At 44.9% G+C, this 19,691-nt stretch overlaps 1 protein-coding gene across 7 annotated transcripts in view; it reads right to left on the bottom strand.

Moving 5' to 3' along the window:
• JHY (junctional cadherin complex regulator) overlaps positions 1–19,691 on the bottom strand; it is a 59,820-nt gene that overhangs the window by 9,301 nt on the left and 30,828 nt on the right. For 4 of the 7 annotated variants that reach the window (XM_042959211.1, XM_042959216.1, XM_042959213.1 and 1 more), the window contains exons 4-6: positions 15,458–15,571; positions 9,304–9,965; positions 3,371–3,665 (exon numbers count right to left, since the gene is read on the bottom strand). In XM_042959211.1, coding sequence (XP_042815145.1) covers positions 3,371–3,665; positions 9,304–9,965; positions 15,458–15,571 — 1,071 coding nt within the window. The remainder of the gene's footprint in view (positions 1–3,370; positions 3,666–9,303; positions 9,966–15,457; positions 15,572–19,691) is intronic. The other 3 variants (XM_042959215.1, XM_042959217.1, XM_042959214.1) reach the window with 2 other exon arrangements.

Here is a 19,691-nt window from a genome sequence, read left to right as displayed (position 1 = left end):
TGCGTGAGCAGGGGAGGGGCAGGGAGAGAATCCCAAGCAGGCTTCTGTCTGTCAGTGCAGAGCCTGATGTGGGGCTTGAACTCACAAATCGTGAGATCATGACCTGGGCCAAAACCAAGAGTCTGACACTCAACCGACTGAGCCACCTGGATGCCCCTAAGCTAAGGTTTAATACATCGTTTCATGTAATTATCACACCAAATCTGCAAAAAGAAGGAATGATTTCTGATTGTGCATGTGAGGAAACGGGCTCAGGTGAGTTACTGACTTGCCCAAGGGACACCAGTATTAAGAGAGCTGAGAAATTGGGGATGGCTGAGTCTGACTTCCACTTAACCCTGCTCACTAAGAACGGAGTCCAGGGGTGCCTGGGTGGCTCAGTCAGGTGAGCATCTGAATCTTGATTTCAGCTCAGGTCAGGGTTCCAGGATCATGGGATTGAGCCCTGCATTGGGCTCTGTGGAGCGTGTAGACCCTGGTTGAAAATCTCTCTTTCTCCCCCCTCCTCCGCCCCCTCCCCACTTCATGCTCTTTCTCTCTCTAAATAATAAGAAGAACTGTGTTTAAAGCTTGCATTTAAAAACAAATTATTTTGAGAGCGCATGCATGCAAATGGGAGAGGGGCAGAGAGAGAGAGAGAGTGAGTGAGTCTCAAGCAGGGTCCACACACACCACAGAGCCCAACATGGCACTTGAACCCAGGAACTGTGAGCTCATGACCTGAGCTGAAACCAAGAGCCAGATGCTTAACCAACAGAGCCACCTGGGTGTCCCTAAAAGCTTGCATTTTTAACAACAACCCCTAGTTGGCAAGAAACCTAACGCAGAAGATCCTCTTCTGAGGAGTGTGTTGGAGCTATGGCTTAGGCCGTTGGTAACCTATCAACCCTCGAGTCAACAGGCCCTCCTCACCCTGAGAATGTGCTGGTTCCAAAGCTCTGAATGGATTTCTGTTTAGACATAATAGCCTGCGTGGTGTCTGCCTTCCTAGTCTAGCCTGCAAGACCCCTTCTATTTATGAAGGACTTGAGAACGGCGCTAATCCTACCGCAGAACCTAACTACCATGTAATGATGTTTCTGTAGAAAAAGAAGGAACTTGGGATCCCAGAAACACGCTGCTCCTTATTTACAGGGAGACTGGGGCTTTTCCCAGCTCCAAGCCACTGATTGTGGTTCCCATGGCCTGGGCGGGGATTAGGGACCCCCTGCAGAACCGAGGCTAAGAGGGAGTAGGGTCAGAACAAGGAGTCCAAGGAGCCGCGGGGTGGGGGTGCGTGAGGGAGCTGAGGCAGGGACGCCAGGGTTATGAGGGGGGCTAGAGTCCTGAGGTAGACGGGCCTCCAAGGTGGCAGCTGTAAGGAGCTGGCTGGGCTGTTTCCTACCCGTCAACCGCTGACGTCTTTGCCCCAAGCAGATCTTTCTTTTCTTCTCTTAAATATGCATAAAGTCCTTCTCCATATGATAAGCAGGCTCCTGTGAGACCTGGCCCCTACCCACTGCTCCACCTGCATCCGTCCACACCCCGTGCTCCCTGTTTCAGGGACAGCAACACTGACGTGCTGGCAGTTCCCAGCATGCATCGCGGTGTCTCCAGCTTCATAATAGCTGCTCAGGCCGGTCCCTTTGCCTGAAATGCTCTCTGTCTTTTCTTGTTCACTGTTGATCATCTAAAACTCGGCTCAGTGGGGAGCTTGGGTGGCACTTAACCAGTCGGTGAAGCATCCAACTCTTGGTTTCAGCTCAGGGTCACGATCTCCCCGTTTCTGTGTTCGAGCCTCACGTCGGGCTCTGTGCTTGCAGTGTGGAACCTGCTTGGGATTCTCTCTCCCTCTCTCCTTCTGTCCCTCTGCCCCTCTCTCCCTCTCAAAATAAATGAACTTGAAAAGGAAATAAAACTTGGCTCAGTATTATCCTCTGAAGCTCTGCTTAACCCCGCCACCCTCCTCCCAAACTCCTTAGTGCTCCTCAGTGCAGCCCACACATACCTCTTTTTGCTTTTCTTTCCTTTCTTTTTTTTTTTTTTTTTATGTGCAACATTATACTGAAGCCATTTTCATGTGTGTCTACGCGAGGAGGGGCCATGGCTCATTTTCTTTACACCCTGGCACCTACCACTGTTCCTAATAGCAATTCGACACCTATGTGGAACGGAGCTAAGATTTGATGCCCTAAACTGCCTTCTAGGGAGGGTCCCTCTAGACCGAGGCACTCCTTCCCCCACTTGCTGGGAGTGCTGTCTGCTGTGGCTCACAGTTGGGTCCCTCCCTAAAAACCGCCCTCAGCCAGATGTGATACCCAGCTGTGGTACCCAAAGTTACAGCCCTTCCCCAGGGACAGTCAGTAGCCAATGGCTGGTCCATGTGGGTCCTGTACCTTTAAAGGGCCATCCCAACTTCAGAGTCCCTGTGGGCCTCTCAGAGGCTTCTTGCTGCCCCTGTATCATGGGCACACACTCTCCCTCAGCCAGCCCTGCCCCCACCCCCCCTTGTGGGGGTGGTTCTAGAAGCACTTGTCAGTAAACCTCTTGCAAGGAATCTCCACTTCAGAGTCTATTCCTGGGGAACCCAGTCACCACATTCCCATATTGCTTCCCACTGGGTCTTGCCCTGTTGCCCTGTAAACCGGAATGCACTTTCCAGTTGTTTCCTGACCACTTGACATTCGAAGCCAGTGACTTTCCTGAGGGGTTTTTATTACTTGCAACAGTGGAGAAACGCACAGGACATAAAAAGACTCCTTCAACGTTCCTTCAGGTCCTCCTGGGAAGACTCCACTCGGAATCCCCCTCTGCCCCTTTTCCGCTTATTTATCTCTACAGACTGGATGCGAAAGATTTAAATGGAGCAAAGGTGCTCATAATGGTGACTCTTACAAAGAACTCAGAAGAGATGAGCCAGTGTTTCTGAGGGAAGCCCAGTCACTGGTTGTTCCTGGGTCTTGGGGTGCAGGAGCTGGGGGGGGGATTAGGACAAGAATTGTTCCCCGAGGTGGGGGGACAGCGGGATGGAGGGGGTAGAATGCAGTGACAGACTCCCTCAGCCCTACTTTGTCTCTTCAAATACGAGCACGTGCGGAGAGACTCAGCCTAGGCTAGGGGTTGAAATGGGGTGTGTGGAACCCAAGCGTGTGACGTCTAACCTGGGGCTAGAAGGAGGACTCTCGTTTCTCCGCGAAGGTGCACCCTTCCCAGAGATGAAGCACAAAGTAGGGACATCTGAGGCGGCAGCCAGGGACAGATGAGATCAGGAAGCGCCTCAGGACTTGGGCCCACCCGGAAGGACCTGTTTCAGGGCTGGGAGTAAGGGAATGGCCATGCCCGTCTGCATTACCAGAATTGAAAGGTTATTTGGTAAAAATGCTTTTATTACCTTGGTGCTGCTGCTTTTCCTATGCTTTTTTCCTTTTTCCAGCTGAAACAGATAGCCTTCGGAATTGCTGCGACCCACTTTCATTTGGTTTCTTTGGCTTGTCTCCGCGCTGAGTTGGGATTCGCTTTCTACCCTGGACAAGATAGGTGGAAATGCGACGCTGGGCGAGGCCCCTTCGTTAGGCTGCACCTCCGTCAGCTGCTTTAAGGCCTGCTGATGTCGCTCCATGATCTGAGCGAGCTGGGAGTCCGGAGAAGCTCTCCCAGGCTGGCTGTCAGAGGGAGAATGGAATTTCCTGAATGGGGGGGAAAAAAAAAAACAAACCACAACCCACAAATCTGTTAATAACACCTGGGTATATAGGACGTTGAGCAGAAAAGTCTTTTTGAACTTGAGGTATTCGTCGCTCTCCAAATCAAACTCATGACCTTCAGCTGAATCTTTGCATAAATACATTAACCTCTTAAAACCCTCCTAGTTTTTCTTTAGGGTAGTTTAGCTCTTGTTTGAGGACTTCCATTTAGTGCATTTGAAATCGAAAAACAAAAACAACAAACGCCCCTTGGAAACGTCAAAGACCTTCCCACTGTAAAATGCCTGGAAATGTTGGGTTAAATTGGAACAAATATCTTTTTAGTAAATACACGGTTGAATTTCTAAGAGAGACAGGGAAACTTCAAGACCACACACAAAAAAGGAACTAAAAGTAAAGCAGATTTCGGATAAGCTAAAGCTATGGCTTTCTTGGTGGGAGTTTTGCACGTATGGGCTTGAGTTTTGTTTTGTTTTGTTTTGTTTTAATATTTGAGAGAGACAGAGACAGAATGCGAGTGGGTTGGGGCAGAGGGAGGGAGGCACAAAATCGGAAGCAGGCTCCAGGCTCCGAGCTGTCAGCACAGAGCCTGACACGGGGCTCCAAGTCACGAGCTGTGAGATCATGACCTGAGCGGAAGTTGGACGCTCAACCGACTGAGCCACCCAGGCGCCCCTGGGCTTGAGTTTTAACACTTAACGCTGGTGTAGGATATGTGAAATCTTGGCCCCGTGTGGCATGGGGAATCCAGGGAGAGGCCTGCATACAGGCCTTGGAGAGCTACGTCTTCAAGAAACAGTTGGGTTAGTGAAAGTCACCAGCCTTGAGAATCTGCAAAGCAAGGCTGTTTGTCTTCGTCTAGGCTCTCAAGTGGAGAAAAAATTCCTTGTGAATTTCCACGGGACAGCGTTTGGGGTTCAAATTTACCTTCTCCACACAAACGTGGATTCCAGCACCAAAAAAATTAACATAAAAATGATCCTAGAAGAGGGCTCTCCCTGTTGTATCTGGCAGAACCAAATATAAAAGTTCTCTGGGGCGCCTGGGTGGCTCAGTTGGTGAGTGTCCGACTTCACCTCCGGTTATGATCTCACGGTTCATGAGTTCGAGCCCCACGTCGGGCTCTGTGCTGGCAGCTCGGAGCCTGGAGCCTGCTTCGGATTCTGTGTCTCCGTCTCTTTTGCTTTGTCCCTTCCTCCCCCCCCCCCTCTCTCTCTCTCTCTCTCTCTCTCTCTCTCAAAAATAAACATTTGAAAAAAAATTCTCTGGAGGGATAACCTCCTTCTCTAGCCTGCTTACGTGTCTTTAGACAAGATAGCCAAGCATACATTCACAATCCCAAATCCTAGAATATATGAGGAAATAATCCACTAAGTAGAAGAGCCCACAGGTGCGCATGCACACGCACAAGAAACAGTGATGGATTTCTATGAACTTCTGATAATAGAATTTTAACATTTAAAAAATTTATTATGTTTTAGAGAGTGTGAGCTGGGAAGGGGGCAGAGGGGGAGAGAATCTTTTTTTTAAATTTAATTTCTTAATTATCTTTTTAAATATTGTCAAATTGGTTTCTGTACAACACCCAGTGCTCATCCCAACAGAGGATCTTTTTTTAAATATTAATCTTTATTTTTGAAAGAAAGAACACGTATGAGTTGGGGAGAGTCAGAGACAGAGAGAGGGACATAGGATCCAAAGCAGGCTCTGTGCACTGACAGCAGAGAGCCCGATGTGGGGCTCAAACTCACAAAAGGTAAGATCATGACCTGAACCCTGAACTCCTCTCACCCTGGAGAGAGAGAATCTTAAGCAGGCTTCATGAGCCTGACACAGGGCTGGATCCCATGACCCCAGGATCTTTATTCTCAATTCACTGAGCCACCCAGGAGCCCCTAGGTAGCATTCTGAAGCATGTTTAAAGATTTTATTAAAAAAAATTTTTTTTTAACGTTTATTTATTTTTTGAGACAGAGAGAGACAGAGCATGAACGGGGGAGGGTCAGAGAGAGAGGGAGACACAGAATCCGAAACAGGCCCCAGGCTCTGAGCTGTCAGCACAGAGCCCGACGCGGGGCTCAAACTCACGGACCGTGAGATCATGACCTGAGCCAAGGTCGGACGCTTAACCGACCAAGCCACCCAGGCGCCCCAAGATTTTAAAGACCTGAGAGAAGAAATCAAAACCCTGAGAAACCGATTTTGGAAAAAAAAAAAAAAAAAGGTTTTAATCAGAACCGAATAAAAATTCTAGACATGAAACATACCACTATTGAAATTTACTAAATTTTGATTAAAGTGCATACTAGACTCAGCTGAAGAAAGTTAGTGCATTTGGAAACTGGTGGGAGGAAATTTCTCAAGCACAGATAGATAAAAGATGAAATAAGAAACCGTTAAAGAGACCCAGAATCTAGAATAACAGAATCTAGTATGCATGTATTTGGTGTTCCTGGAGGGAAAACAGTATTTCCTGAGACAGGAAATATCCATAGGAAATAGTACGTAATAAAGGGAAAATGGATGGTAGTTTTTATGGAATTTATGAAAGCGATGAATCCTCAGATTTAGGAATCACAAGCAGGATTAAAAACTTCATATCGAGACCTAACACAGGGAAACCTCAGAATACCAAAAACAAAGGGGGAAGCCTTAAAAGAGAAAAACAAAAGGAATGATAATTATATTGACAAAAACTTTTCAAAGAAACAAACCAGGAGATAGGAAAATGTTTTCCAACTCTTTACCAGGTTAAACTATAATTCAAGATAGAGAGTAAAGGTCCTTCAGGTAGATTTAGCAGTGACCTACCCTTGCTGAAAACCTTTCCAAAAGATCTACTTCAGGAAGAAAGAGTCAAATGGAAGAAAAATGGTGAGGCAGAGACATTAATAATCAGTTAAATTTAAAACACTCTCTACAAGAAGCCTTAACTTTTGGAGACATAGGAACTACGAAAGATGCTGGAGGAAAAATGCGTGACTCAAAGGGCGATTGGATTAAAACAATCCAGCAATTCTGAATATGCTCTGGAAGAGAACAGAAATATTTTGCCTGGCTAAGTAAGTTTTTCAAAAACCTTGAGAAGTTGGGTGAATCTAGAGGGTATTATGCTCAGTGAATGAAGTCTGAGTCAAATACCATAGGATTCCACTCATAAATGAAATCTATAAACTATAAAAAGAATCAGTCCTGTAAATACGGAGAACAAACTGACAGTTGCTGGAGGGTAGGAGGTAAGGCGTTGGGCGAAGTGGGTGATGGAGAGAGGGAGATACAAGGCTTCCGGTTATGGAATGCATAAGTCACGGGAATAAAAGTCCTTGCATAAGGAATACAGTCAATGATACTGTAATAGCAATGTGACGGGACAGAGGGTAGTTACACTTGTGAACGTAGCATAATGTATAAACTTGTCAGATCACTAGTTTTGCAGCCGAAACTGACATTGTGCGTCAACTATACTCAAAATAGAGAAAGCGTATTTCCAAATCGGGAAAAAGTAACAAAATTCTATTCAATAAAAGACACACACACACACACACACACACACACACACACAAAGGATAGCAACAGGGTGATGGAAAGGACAAATTAGAATGGTAGAAATAAATCCAAATATGATTATTACAGTAAACATAAGTAGATTAAAGCTGAAAATCTGCCCGCAAACAGAACAAAGCCAAACAAAAAATACATGTGATCTAAATGGTTTTATAGGAAAATTCTATGAAACTTCAAGTAATAGATAATTCCAATTGTATATCAAGTGTCCTAGAGGATGGAGAAAGGGGGAATACTCTGCAATTAGTTTTATAAGGTTGGTATAGTCTTGATAACCCATTCAGATAAGGCTAGTGGCAGATAGGAAAATTTTAAGCCAACCTCACTTCATGCATGTGAATGTTAAATCCTAAATAGTGTTAAAAAAATCAAATTAGGCAACATATTAAAAATACAATGTGACAAGTTAGGTTAATCCTAGGAATAAAAGGATGATGTCACATTAGGAAATCTATTAATAGGGGCACCTTCGGTGGCTCAGTCAGTTGAGCGACCGACTCCTGATTTTGGCTCAGGTCATGATCTTGTGGTTTTGTGGGTTCAAGCCCCATGCTGACCATACACAGAGCCTCTCTTTGTCTCTGCCCCTCCCCTGCTCATGCTCAATTTGTCTCTCTCCAATAAAAATAAAAACTTAAAGGAAATCTGTTAATATATTTAACTACCTTAAAGGATTTAAAGAGAAAATTTTTCAATTGATGCAGGACAAGTCTTTGATAAAATTAAGTATCCATTTGTGATAAAAGCTCTCGGCAACAGGAATAGGAGACATTTCCTGTCTCCCCTCCCTATCTAGCAAAAGTTAAATATTTTTAATGGTGTGAATGTTAGAAGCGCTCCCTCTAAAGTCAGGAAACAAGACAGGGATGTCTGCTATCTATCACGATCTGTCTAGGAAGCCAGTTCTGAATTTTATTGACTGTTCCATACCTCCAGGTGAAGCACTGAGATGTGTTCTTCTCACTTCAGACATGCAAAATTGTCTACCTACTTTGAAAGTAAGCTCCTTGAAGGCACCCGGGCATCACATTACTTTTGTACCTTCTATAGAGCATTTTAGCACTGGATTTAGTGCATATCTGGTGTGTACTATACACATTTGATTGAATGACATCGGGACACGTCCCCTGATGTGAGTTTAAAAATAACTTTTTTTTTTTTTTGGTCTGATGATGGAAGCAATACATCTACACTGCAGGGAACTTGAACAATTCAGATTCAGAAAGTATGCAGAGGACATTAAAAATAAGTCCAATTTCTCTTGCCAGAAATAACTGCTATGGACATTTTGATGCATTTTTCCTCGTTTGTGCCTATTTCTGCATAGTAGAGCTCCTACTCCTTAGGTGTAAATTTGCACCTTACTGTTTGCTTTTTATAGAAGTATTTCTTTAAAATAGGTTTTTTTCATGTTTATTTTTGAGAAAGAGCACGAGCCGGGGGAGGGGCAGACAGGGAGACACAGAATCCGAAGCAGGCTCCAGGCTCTGACCTGTCAGCACAGAGCCCGAGGTGGGGCTCGAACCCATAAATTGCAAGATCATGACCTGAGCCGAAGTTGGACCCTTAACCTTCTGAGCCACCCAGGCGCCCCTATAGAAGTGTTTCTTTATAACCAAAGCTTTTTAATGGTTGCGTGACATTAAATACCATCATTAACGTTTCCTTATTGTTGGATTATTGTTGTCATTTTGGTAAATGATGGTATTTGGGGGCATACCTATATTTCCTTAGGATAACCACGTTGGAGACCGTTTCCTCCAAACATTACTTGTAACCCTCAAAATATACTGATTTTTTTTTTTTTTTAAATTGGGTCCTCTCTCCTCCCATCCCTCCAACCTCTGGCTTAACTACAGTGGGAAAAGTAGAGGAGACTGGGAGGAAGAAAAGAAATACCTCGCAAGTGGGCTATGTGAGGCAGAAATCAGAGCCAAGGACATTGCTAGGCGATGTTTTCCTCTCCCTTGACCGTCCCCATGACCCACACCTTCTCCTGTCTCCAGTGGTCTCTCATAGCTCCTCTAGGAAAAAGTTGGGAAAAGGGAATTCTTACCATAATATTTCTAAGTTCTTATATTTCGTCTCTGTGTAAATCTGCTTGGGTTGCTTCCTATTTGTGGTTGATCCATTAACATTTACCGTAGGAACAGACTGTGAGCCTTTCTGGCTCAGGGGCACTTGTCTCTTACTAAGCTCGTTTAGGTGGTTCAAGCCCACATTGGAAAGAGTGTGGATGTGTGGCTGCCGATGTGACGGTCTTTTCTCTTCTTGGCCTTCGTGTCCTCTTTGTTTGTGAACATCTGTCACTGACTGATATCCAGTAGAGTTGTTATACGATGCCTTATCAGAAGCCTGCTGTGCTGGGCCAAGTTTGTTGGAGGTTACTTTGGGATCCCGGCTCCTCAGTGCACTTGAGTCTTGTAAATCATCATTCGGGGCATTCATAATTACAGTTGTTTCGTGCTTTATTGAAGGATCAGTGGGCTTATTCTGGTTCGGTTGCTGTCTGGGAGTGCTATTCTGGTTTCCCTGACAGACAGCCAGCTCCTCAGTCACCAAAGACTTCAGGCCACGCTGGCGTCGGTGCTGTTTCCGGATCTTGTGCTTGGCTGGTTTTCTGGAAGGCTGCTGACCGTTGGTGGTTTCAGAAGACTGACGTCTCAGTAGGTTGTTTGATTTTGCACTTTCACAGTGAGACCAGTGTTCTTGGTGATTCTAAAAAGAGACCTTTGGTTAACGTAAAGCTAAATGATCAGCATGCTTCACAATTTATATTAGTATTTTCCAAATTGCCAGTTAAGACTTCTGGGAAGTGACCACAGAATCGAAAGGAGATTATGAATGGGGGGAGAGGGGGGACCTTTCCTAATTTCAGGATATGAGAGTGATTGAGTAATTCCTCTTGGCAGTTTCAGATTATGAATTTTCTAGAAAGAAGAAGAGAGCTTAGAATGGGCTTTATATTCAGCACTAGTCTTTGACTTCAAATGTAAAATGACATATCACCACAGGGTGGGGAGGGGAAGGCGCTTTACCTCTACAGGGCTGCATTACAAAGAAGGTGCAAATCTATACCAAAATATGCAAGTTTATTCTAACTAAGACGAATATTTTTAAACATCTTAACCAGAAGGGACATCAGTGATCTGCTTACCAACCGGGTACAAATCTAATAGGAGATACAATTTAGATGATCAGATCTTCTTACTCATATGGGTCAGAAGCTAGAAATGACCTCTTCACCAGATGAAACAAATTAGATTTTATTCAGAGGATTATAAAGGAGGCCGCACTGTGATAGGACATCTGTGAAACCACAAGGGTTGTTTTGCTTCAGTTCCTTAATATAGCCTGTACTTAGGCAATCAAACATCTGGGGGAAATATTTCAATTTCAGAAAGGTCTTTATGCTTTTCAAAGTCTTGTAACAACAAAATGTACTCCTGGTATAATAGATACACTATGTAACTATATTGTGCTAAGCCATTTAGAAATATTTTCCAAGGAATAAAGCACTCATTACTTTGTGAAAAACTAGCAGAGTTAAGAGGCCTTTGGAAAAGAATGATTAAATGCTTAGTAAAAATAGTAAAGACCATATGCATCAGTGTGGAATATACCTGTGCCATATTTTTTCCTTTCTGAACACCTACTAAAAAATATGGCCTGTATCTATGCAATGTTAATTGAAAAATCCAAGTTACCTGGATCACTCGAGGGGGGGAAAACACCCTTTTTTTTTTTTTTTTTTTTTTTTTTTTTTGCTCAAATTGTTTAAGCTTGCTATGAACAATGATCAAATTATTGCAGTGAGTTCAACTTTTTTTTCACTTTTCTGATAGAATTACTAGGACATCCTGTTCTCTGTAATAATAAATGGCATTCTGTTTCTAATGAAGTCTCCTTATAATGATTAGGTGTATATTAACACAGTAATATACAATATTACTTTGCATGTCAGATTTTTAAGTCAGAATGGCTTATCTGAAATTTAGACTATGTTCTCCTCAGAATTTGAGCTTTCTGGAGGATTGGCCAGGCTCTGATTAGCTCGTCTAAACTTTACATTTTTACCTTTGGTACTCGAAAAAAGAAAAACTTCCTTTTTTTTGTATTTCAGTTAAGAAAGGGGCACCTGGGTGGCTCAGTTGGTTAAGCATCTGACTTCGGCTCAGGTTATGATCTCGTGGTTCATGAGTTTGAGCCCTGCATCGGGCTCGGTGCTGACTGCTCAGAGCCTGGAGCCTGCTTCGGATTCTGTGTCTTCCCCCCCCGCCCCCCAATTCCCTCTCAAAAATAAACATTAAAGAAAAACCGTTTTCCTTCCATGTGGTATATGGAGCTGCACGGGAGAAATGTGGGCACAGAGGCTCTGCAAATAGATAATCCAAGAGCATCGTTCCTTAAAGTGGACCCAGAAGAAAACGGCTATTTTACAGTCGTGTCAGTGTGTTAATGAAACACGGTGGCTCTTTTCATGGCTGTCATCCCTGTTTATGAAGGCAAAAAAGAAAAGTCACCTTTGCTATGATCTCTAAATATTTACTGATGCTGATGGTGTCACATAGAAGAGTATCTGTTCTGGGCGCCTGGGTGGCTCGGTCGGTTAAGCGTCTGACTCTTGATTTCCGGTTAAGCGTCTGACTCTCGATTTCAGCTCAGGTCATGATCTCCCAGTCGCGAGTGAGATCGAGCCCTGCGTTGGGCTCTGTGCTGACAGTGAGGAGCCTGCTTGGGAACATCCCTCGCTCTCTGCCCCTCCCTGGCTCACACTCTATCTCCGGCTCTCTTCCTCTCTCAAAATAAACAAACAATTAAAAAGAAACTTGTCCAGCCTTTTCATTGCTAGAAAAATAAGCGAACAGGAATTCTTTCTGCTGCCATCCTAGTCCTCCCTCCTCATTCCCACCGACAAAGAGGGGGAAAAAAAAAAGCTACCAAGAATTCTTTCTCTGGGGTCCCAGACCCAAAATCTTGGGTTACCACTTGGTTTTAATCATGTCCCACCTTTGCTGCTGACGATTCAGATTACAGTAGTACTCTTCATAGGGGGCTTTGTCAACAAGGCAGAGGACTCCTCATTTGAGGAAACTTCAATTGTCTCGAGTGTTAAATCCGCTATTATTCACGTGAGCGTAAGTGCCCAGAGATGGCATTTCAGTCCCCAGAAGGGAAGACATTTACGGGCTTGCTGTGATTTCTCTCACCTTGTGAGCAGGCTACTTGAGCTGTGTGGTTTCCTGAAGATTTATTTCCCTACAATTGAGGTGCCAGGTGTCACTTTTTAGGTCACAAGACCTGAGTTCCCTCAAGGTAATATACAAAGCCATTCTCAGGCTATTTAATCTCCATCAGCGCTGGAATCCTCTATTTTATCCTGCTCTCAACGGGGTTCTTTTGTTACCAACACTCACAACCGGTCCATGCCACATGCACTCAGAATAACGGCTTAATGGCACTAGGGTTCCCTGGCCCACACACACCCACGTCCATTGGAACAGCGTTTGCGTCGGGGAATCCTGGTGCCTCACGCTGGGAGGATGATTTCTTAGTAAGATCCGCACTTCGTTATTAACGTTTGTTCATACCGTGCCATCCAAGGGTAGTTTGTCCCCAACCCCGCAAAAGGCAGCGTCTGGCTGTTTCTCTTTGGCGGCTTTCCTGTTGCTATGCCATAAGCAGAGAGGAGGATGCATGGTCGTCTTAACCAAAGGTTCATCTGCTTTAAAACAAAAGCTGTTCTTGTCCTTAGTGACCCCGATCGACCCTGGCGTCCTGAGGGTTGTGCCTGGGCTCCAGGGTCAGCTCTGACGTTGAGAAGTGTCTGTTGTGTTTATTAACAATGAAACGCAAATACTTTGAACTTGGGTTAGAAATTCCTTCGGATAATAGTAAGAAAACTTAGAGCACACGTATTAACTGGCTCTAATTTATAGCATCAGGAAGGGAGGGTTCTGTGTTCAGATGAACAAAAGACGTCAAGAAGTCTTGACAGTATTGGAGCCAAAAGCAAAATAATAGGTCTTTGGGAAGGTGAGAAGTTACTTAGGATGTGATTACAAGGAACTTGACATTAACTAGTCAAAGATCCTACATACCCTGTCCTTCCTTTGCCTAGAAAGTCAACAGTTATTTCATTATTTTTTAAATGTTTATTTTTGAGAGAGAGCTCTCCTGAACCATGAGATCATGAGCCAAAATCAAGAGCTGGATGCTTAACCAACTGAGCCACCCAGGCATCCCAGTAGTTATTTTTTTTTTAAGTTTGTTTATTTTTGAGAGAGAGAGCTCTCATGCACATGAGTGGGGTAGGGGTGGGGGACAGAGAGAGAATCCCAAGCAGGCTCCGTGATGTCACCATGGAGCCTGATCTGGGGCTTGATCTCAGGATCCGTGAGCTCATGACCTGAGCTGAAGTCAAGAGTCAGACGCTTAGGGGCGACTGGGTGGCTCGGTCGGTTGAGTGTCCGACTTCAGCTCAGGTCATGATCTCACAGACCGTGAGTTCGAGCCCCGCGTCGGGCTCTGGGCTGATGACTCAGAGCCTGGAGCCTGCTTCTGATTCTGTGTCTCCCTCTCTGTCTGCCCCTCGCCCGTTCATGCTCTGTCTGTCTCAAAAATAAACGTAAAAAAAAAAAAAAAGAGACGCTTAAATGACTGAGTCACCCAGGCGCCCCAAGAGTTATTTTAGAGTGGCAAGAAAGCAAATCTCCTATTTCATTTTTTTTTTTTTTTGAAGCTTTACTTAATTGGAGAACTTTGCATTTTTTTCTATTGGTGACCTGTTCCATGCCTGGGAAAGGATCTTCTGCTATTGAGAATGTGCTCCCTCACACTAGTCAGCAAAGTACTGGGTCTAGTTCTGGATACACAATGGAACTGGGATTTGGAATTCCCAGGAACATTCACAGGACAGCACAGAATGATTCAGGACAAGACCTATGTGGAAAGGTAGAGTGAAGAGCGATTAGTTGGTTTAAAGTAGAGACCTTAGGCACAAGTAGGATGCTTCCATAGAAAATAATGATGATGGGGCATCTGGGTGGCTCAGTTGGTTAAGCATCCGACTTCAGCTCAGGTCATGATCTCGCTGTTTGTGGGTTTGAGCCCCGCATCGGGCTCTGGGCTGACAGCTGGGAGCCTGGAGCCTGCTTCGGATTCTGTGACTCCCTCTCTCTCTGTCCCCCCCCCCCCCCCCCCGCCCCGCTCAAAAAGAAACATTTAAAAAATTCAAAAAAAGAAAAAAAATGATTATGACGACCATCAGTTGTCAGTATTTTTAAAGTGAGGGTGCATAAATTTAAATTGTCTCGGGACCTTGTTTCCGGTGTCTTTTTCTTGAGATGTTCATGTCTCGGGTGCCATGGTCTTCCATCCGGAAAGAAGGCACTAGATTTGGGTAGTTGAAGAGGAAAAGGAAAGGCAGCCTGCAGCATTGGTATGCTGAACGCCTGACTGGCGTGTAGGATGCAGCAGGGAATTAACAAATCCTTTTGAAATGAACAAATCCTTTGGAAGCATCCCATGGGCCACCCCGTATTGCTGCCATGTTAGGTCTAACGGTCATGAGATGCTTGGCTCCTCTTTATCTTCATTCAGGAGTGGGTTATAAACAAATGAGTTCTGGGCCACCTGGGTGGCTCTGTGGGTTAAGTGTCTGACTTCGGCTCAGGTCATGATCTTGTGGTTGGTGGGTTCAAGCCCCACATTGGGCTCTCTGCTGTCAGCACAGAGCCCTCTTTGGATCCTCTGCCTGCCCCCTCCCCCCCAAAAATAAACAAACCTCAAAAAAATAAAATAAACAAATGGTGGGAATGCAAGCTGGTGCAGCCACTCTGGAAAACAGTATGGAGGTTCCTCAAAAAACTAAAAATAGAACTACCCTACGACCCAGCAATTGCAATTCTGCCCATCTGGGCAGAAATCAGTTTTACCTATGGTGGGTAACTATTCTCAGGCATAAGAATAGACCTGTAAATAGAGGTGCCTGGGTGGCTCAGTCGGTTAAGCATCTGACAGCTCAGAGCCTGGAGCCTGCTTTGGATCCTATGTCTCCCTCTCTGTGCCTCTCCCACTCGCACTCTCTTTCTCAAAATAAGAAACCTTAAAAAAAAAAATACACCTGTAAGTAATAAGTCAGTGGTGGATATTATTGATATTTAGCAGTAACCCTCGAAACCCATTTAAAATTCAGTCTAGCGAGTAACCTTTAACTGTTGGGCTCTTTGATGCCATTTGTCTACAGGATCAATGGCAGCGTTTTCAGTCTCTTTGGCATTCTGAATGGACGTCTTGTCGGTTACACTGATGGAGTAGGAGATCTAAGAGGGTAAAACAGAGAGAGCATGTTAACAAGTTTCTTCTTAGTCTTAGAGCCACGAGGCCCATCTGTGTAACCTAGAAAGAGACCCTGAAGGGCTGTGTTTTCTTTTTGGTTCAAGGATCTATCTCGGTCTTCAGGGACCTGGATTGTTCCTAAGGAAAATGGGAATAAATAACGTTTCCTCCTGTAGGCACGATGTGAGAATTGGTGATTTGAGGTCAAACTACTATTTTTTTTTATTAAAAAACTTTTAAAAGTTATTTATTGAGAGAGCAAGAGTGGGGTAGGGGCAGAGAGAGAAGGGAGAGAGAATCGCAAGCAGGCTCTGCACTGTCAGCACAGACCCTGATGTGGGGCTCGAACTCCCGAACCGTGAGATCATGGCCCGAGCTGAGATCAAGAGTTGGACGCTTAACCGACTGAGCCACCCAGACGCCCTGTACTTTAAATGTTTGATATATACTCAGGGGACCCAGTTTTGGAACAGTTACCTGAACTGAATGTAGCAACAAATGTCGAGTATATCAAATGAGATACTAATGTAGTGAAATAACGCTGTACTTGAAGATAGCGACAACAACAACAGAAATAACAATATTCGTTGGATGTGCATGGTGTGCTAGTAGCTGTCCTAAGCACTTAGCATATATTCTATCAGTTATAATATATTAAAGCTGATCAGGCATGTAACTATTAACTATTAACAGATGATCTGATTATCATCTCTCAGAGAGGTTAAGTAACTTGCCCAGAGTCAACAGCTAGTAAGTAGAGGCACCAAACAGTCTAATTCCAGAGCCTCATATTTCGCAATTTTGCTCAAGTAACTCACTTATTACAGATATCATCTTTGGGGCGCCTGGGTGGCTCAGTCGGTTGAGCGTCCAGCTTCAGCTCGGGTCACGGTTGGTGGGTTCGAGCCCCGTGTCGGGCTCTGTGCTGACAGCTCACAGCCCGGAGCCTGCTTCAGATTCTGTGTCTCCCTGTCTCTCTGCCCCTCCCCTGCCCATGTTCTGTCTCTCTCTCAAAAATGAATAAACGTTAAAAAAATTAAAAACGTAAAAACATAAAGAGCAATATCATCTTTGACTTGCAGAATTTGTAATGTTGGCACTTAGTGAATTTGAATGATGGAGAGTGAGCTTCTCGACTTTAGTCAGATGTTGGAATGACAAGATATCAGGCGACCCTGAAGTGATACAGTCTTAATGTTGGTAAAAGATTCTAGAGGTAATCCAGTATAACCATAGTACTTCTATACCATCCATTTGCTATTTAGACACATGCCCCAGGGGGCACCTGCACAGCTCAGATGGTTGAGCATCCAACTCTTTTTTTTTTTTTTTAATGTTTATTTATTTTTGAGACAGAGACAGAGCATGGATGGGGGAGGGGCAGAGAGAGAGGGAGACACAGAATCCGAAGCAGGCTCCGGGCTCTGAGCTGTCAGCACAGAGCCTGACGCGGGGCTCGAACTCATGGACCGCGAGATCATGACCCGAGCGGAAGTCGTCGGACGCTTAACCGACGGAGCCACCCAGGTGCCCTGAGCATCCAACTCTTGATTTCAGCTCAGGTCATGATCCCAGGGTCCTGGAATCGATCCCTGGGTCGGGCTCCCTCCTGAGTGTGCAGCCTGCTTGGGATTCTCTCCCCTTCCCTCTCCCCCCTCTGCTCTTCTCTCCTGCTCATGTGTGTGCACATGTGCACGCACGCCCTCCCTCTCTCTCTCTCAAAATAAAATAAACACACGCCCGTCTGTGTCACTGTAGGTTTAAAGACCTTCTGTGGACTAAGGAGGGGAGAAGGCATAAGGTGGCTTGAGAATATTCCTTTTTTTCTGTAGGAGACTTGGTCCTCTTGACCATCCCATGGAGTAAAACACTAGCTCTCTTAATCCCTGTTTCGTGGATGGTGAACATACTGTCGCATCACTGAGCCACCCAGTTGCTATAAAATTTCTTCCTATGAGAGCAGAAATACATCTTCCTGTAATTTCTAGCCTGCTTCCTTCTGAAATAATGGAGTAAGTCAAACAAAATGAGACTGTTTGGCTCGTTCAGACGATGGCCCCAAATAATAGAAGCCGACTGTGATGCCTTTGCTATAAACCTCCTCTTATTCACGGGTGCGGTGGCGAGATTTCTTTGCCATTCGTCCTGGGACAGGCTACCCAGTTTGGGTTCCTTTGGCCACCGTGCCTGATGGCTCATTAATGTCGAGCTTGCCCTTTCGAAACTGCTATAACTTTTAAATTTAGGTTTTGCATCTTATACTTGTTTTATTAAATTGTCCCCGGTGGGCTGCGTAGCGTGACGAGGAGCGAGCCGTGTAATCCTGGAAGAAGCATGGGGTTTAGGGTCCGTTGTGTGCGTTCACGTGTTCCCATTCTCCTGCTGCTCTGTACTCCGCATACATGCAGAGTCAATACAGGGAAGAGCGGGAAATATTTGTTACATATTAATAAGTCAGCGACTGACAGTAAAGATAACCTCATTCCTCAGGGCGCCTGTACTTAGAGGTTGATCTGAAAATGGGGAAAAATGAAAACAAAACTTGTTGATGCTCGAACCATCCTGGTAAATACACGGAGCGACTTGTGCCGTTGGATCATGGAGATTTTTCTGATTACAAATGGGACTGATCAGATTTTGAAGGATTACCTACTCCTCGAAAGGAAAGCTTCCCAACACCATGAAAGAGTGTAACTTGCACTGAGATAGTTAAGAAAGATGAATGCTGCCACCCAAGGTCAGGAACCACTGTGTCATGATGCCCATGTCTCCGTCCCTCTCATGGCACCGGTTCAAGAAACACAAGGGGATTATACAAGCATTAGGGTTTTACAGCTTTTGCTCCTCTTACTGTAAAAGTTTCCATCCCTTGTTGCCGTGATGTTAAAAGGAAACACCACTCATTTAAAAGTAAAATCATCTCTTTCCTGGAGGAGAAATGAAGGCCAACAGAGTTTAAAAAAAAAAAAAAAAAGTTGGGGGGGGGGGTTGGCGCCTGGGTGGCTCAGTCGGTTAAGCGTCCGACTTTGGCTCAGGTCATGATCTCACAGTTCTTGAGTTCCAGCCCCTCGTGGGGCTCTGTGCTGACAGCTCAGAGCCCGGAACCTGCTTCCGATTCCGTGTCTCCCTCTCTCTCTCTGCCCCTCCCCAGCTCATGTTCTGTCTCTCCTTCAAAAACAAAGAAACATGAAAAAAATTAAAAAGAGTCTAAATAGGCTGCCTAAGCAGTCAAGGAAATAATCCTTTTTCCAACCTCAAACGAGCGACGTCTTGGGCAAAAACGTTATCTGGAGCCTGGGAGAAAAAGTTGGGTTGATCTCCTAGAGCCTCCACTAGGATGTTTGATTCCCTGGACTTCTGGGAAGGGGACTTGGTTTCGTTAACTCAGTTTTTCACTGGTGATATCGATGGTTTGATGACCAGTAATGGGATCCCCTACACGGCCTCTGGTAAAGAATTTACAAATTAAAAACGCATTGCCCTACGCTGCCTTCCCCAGAGAATGTGGGCTGCGTGATATTTCCATCCACACGCTGTTTCGGTGGACTCCGTGTCTGAATCACCCCAGCGAGAGACTCCGAGCACGTAAAGCATGCTTCTTTCTACGTTATCTCTTTGAAAGTGGAGTGGGACACAACCTCTGCCAGCTATTTTTTTTTTTTTTTGTGAACCATTCTATTAATACCAATCAAATCGAGAAAATGATCAAATGAAATTGCATTTTGAGCATCATAAGCTGCGTAATGTCTATTCTGTTAAATTGGGGCCTATAATTGCTTCTCTACTGAAAAGATACAACAAAGACAGCAATCATGGCATGTCATTATCCCAGACTAGAAAACCGGCCTTTGCTGGGAGGACTTCAAAGGCTTGTGGTTCTCGAATTGCATTTGGCTGCTATTGATGAAGCGCGGGCAATCCTGATTAGGTGTTTACACTGAGGTAAGGCGCAGAGCAGAGAGCCTGAGTGCCTGGGTCTAGAGCCATTAAAAAATTGTACATTATGTTCCTTGCTTTGAAGTGAGGGTTTGTAGGAAGGAAAGCAACTCAGATTGACTACAGCTGAGCTAGACTGGGCTGCGGCTTCTCTCTCAAAGAAACTGG

The sequence above is a fragment of the Panthera tigris genome, chromosome D1 (genome assembly GCF_018350195.1).
Source record: "Panthera tigris isolate Pti1 chromosome D1, P.tigris_Pti1_mat1.1, whole genome shotgun sequence".
In the NCBI taxonomy this organism is placed as follows: Eukaryota; Metazoa; Chordata; class Mammalia; order Carnivora; family Felidae; genus Panthera; species Panthera tigris.
Note: the sequence above shows the minus strand (reverse complement) of the source record. Positions and strands in the feature narration are given on the sequence as shown.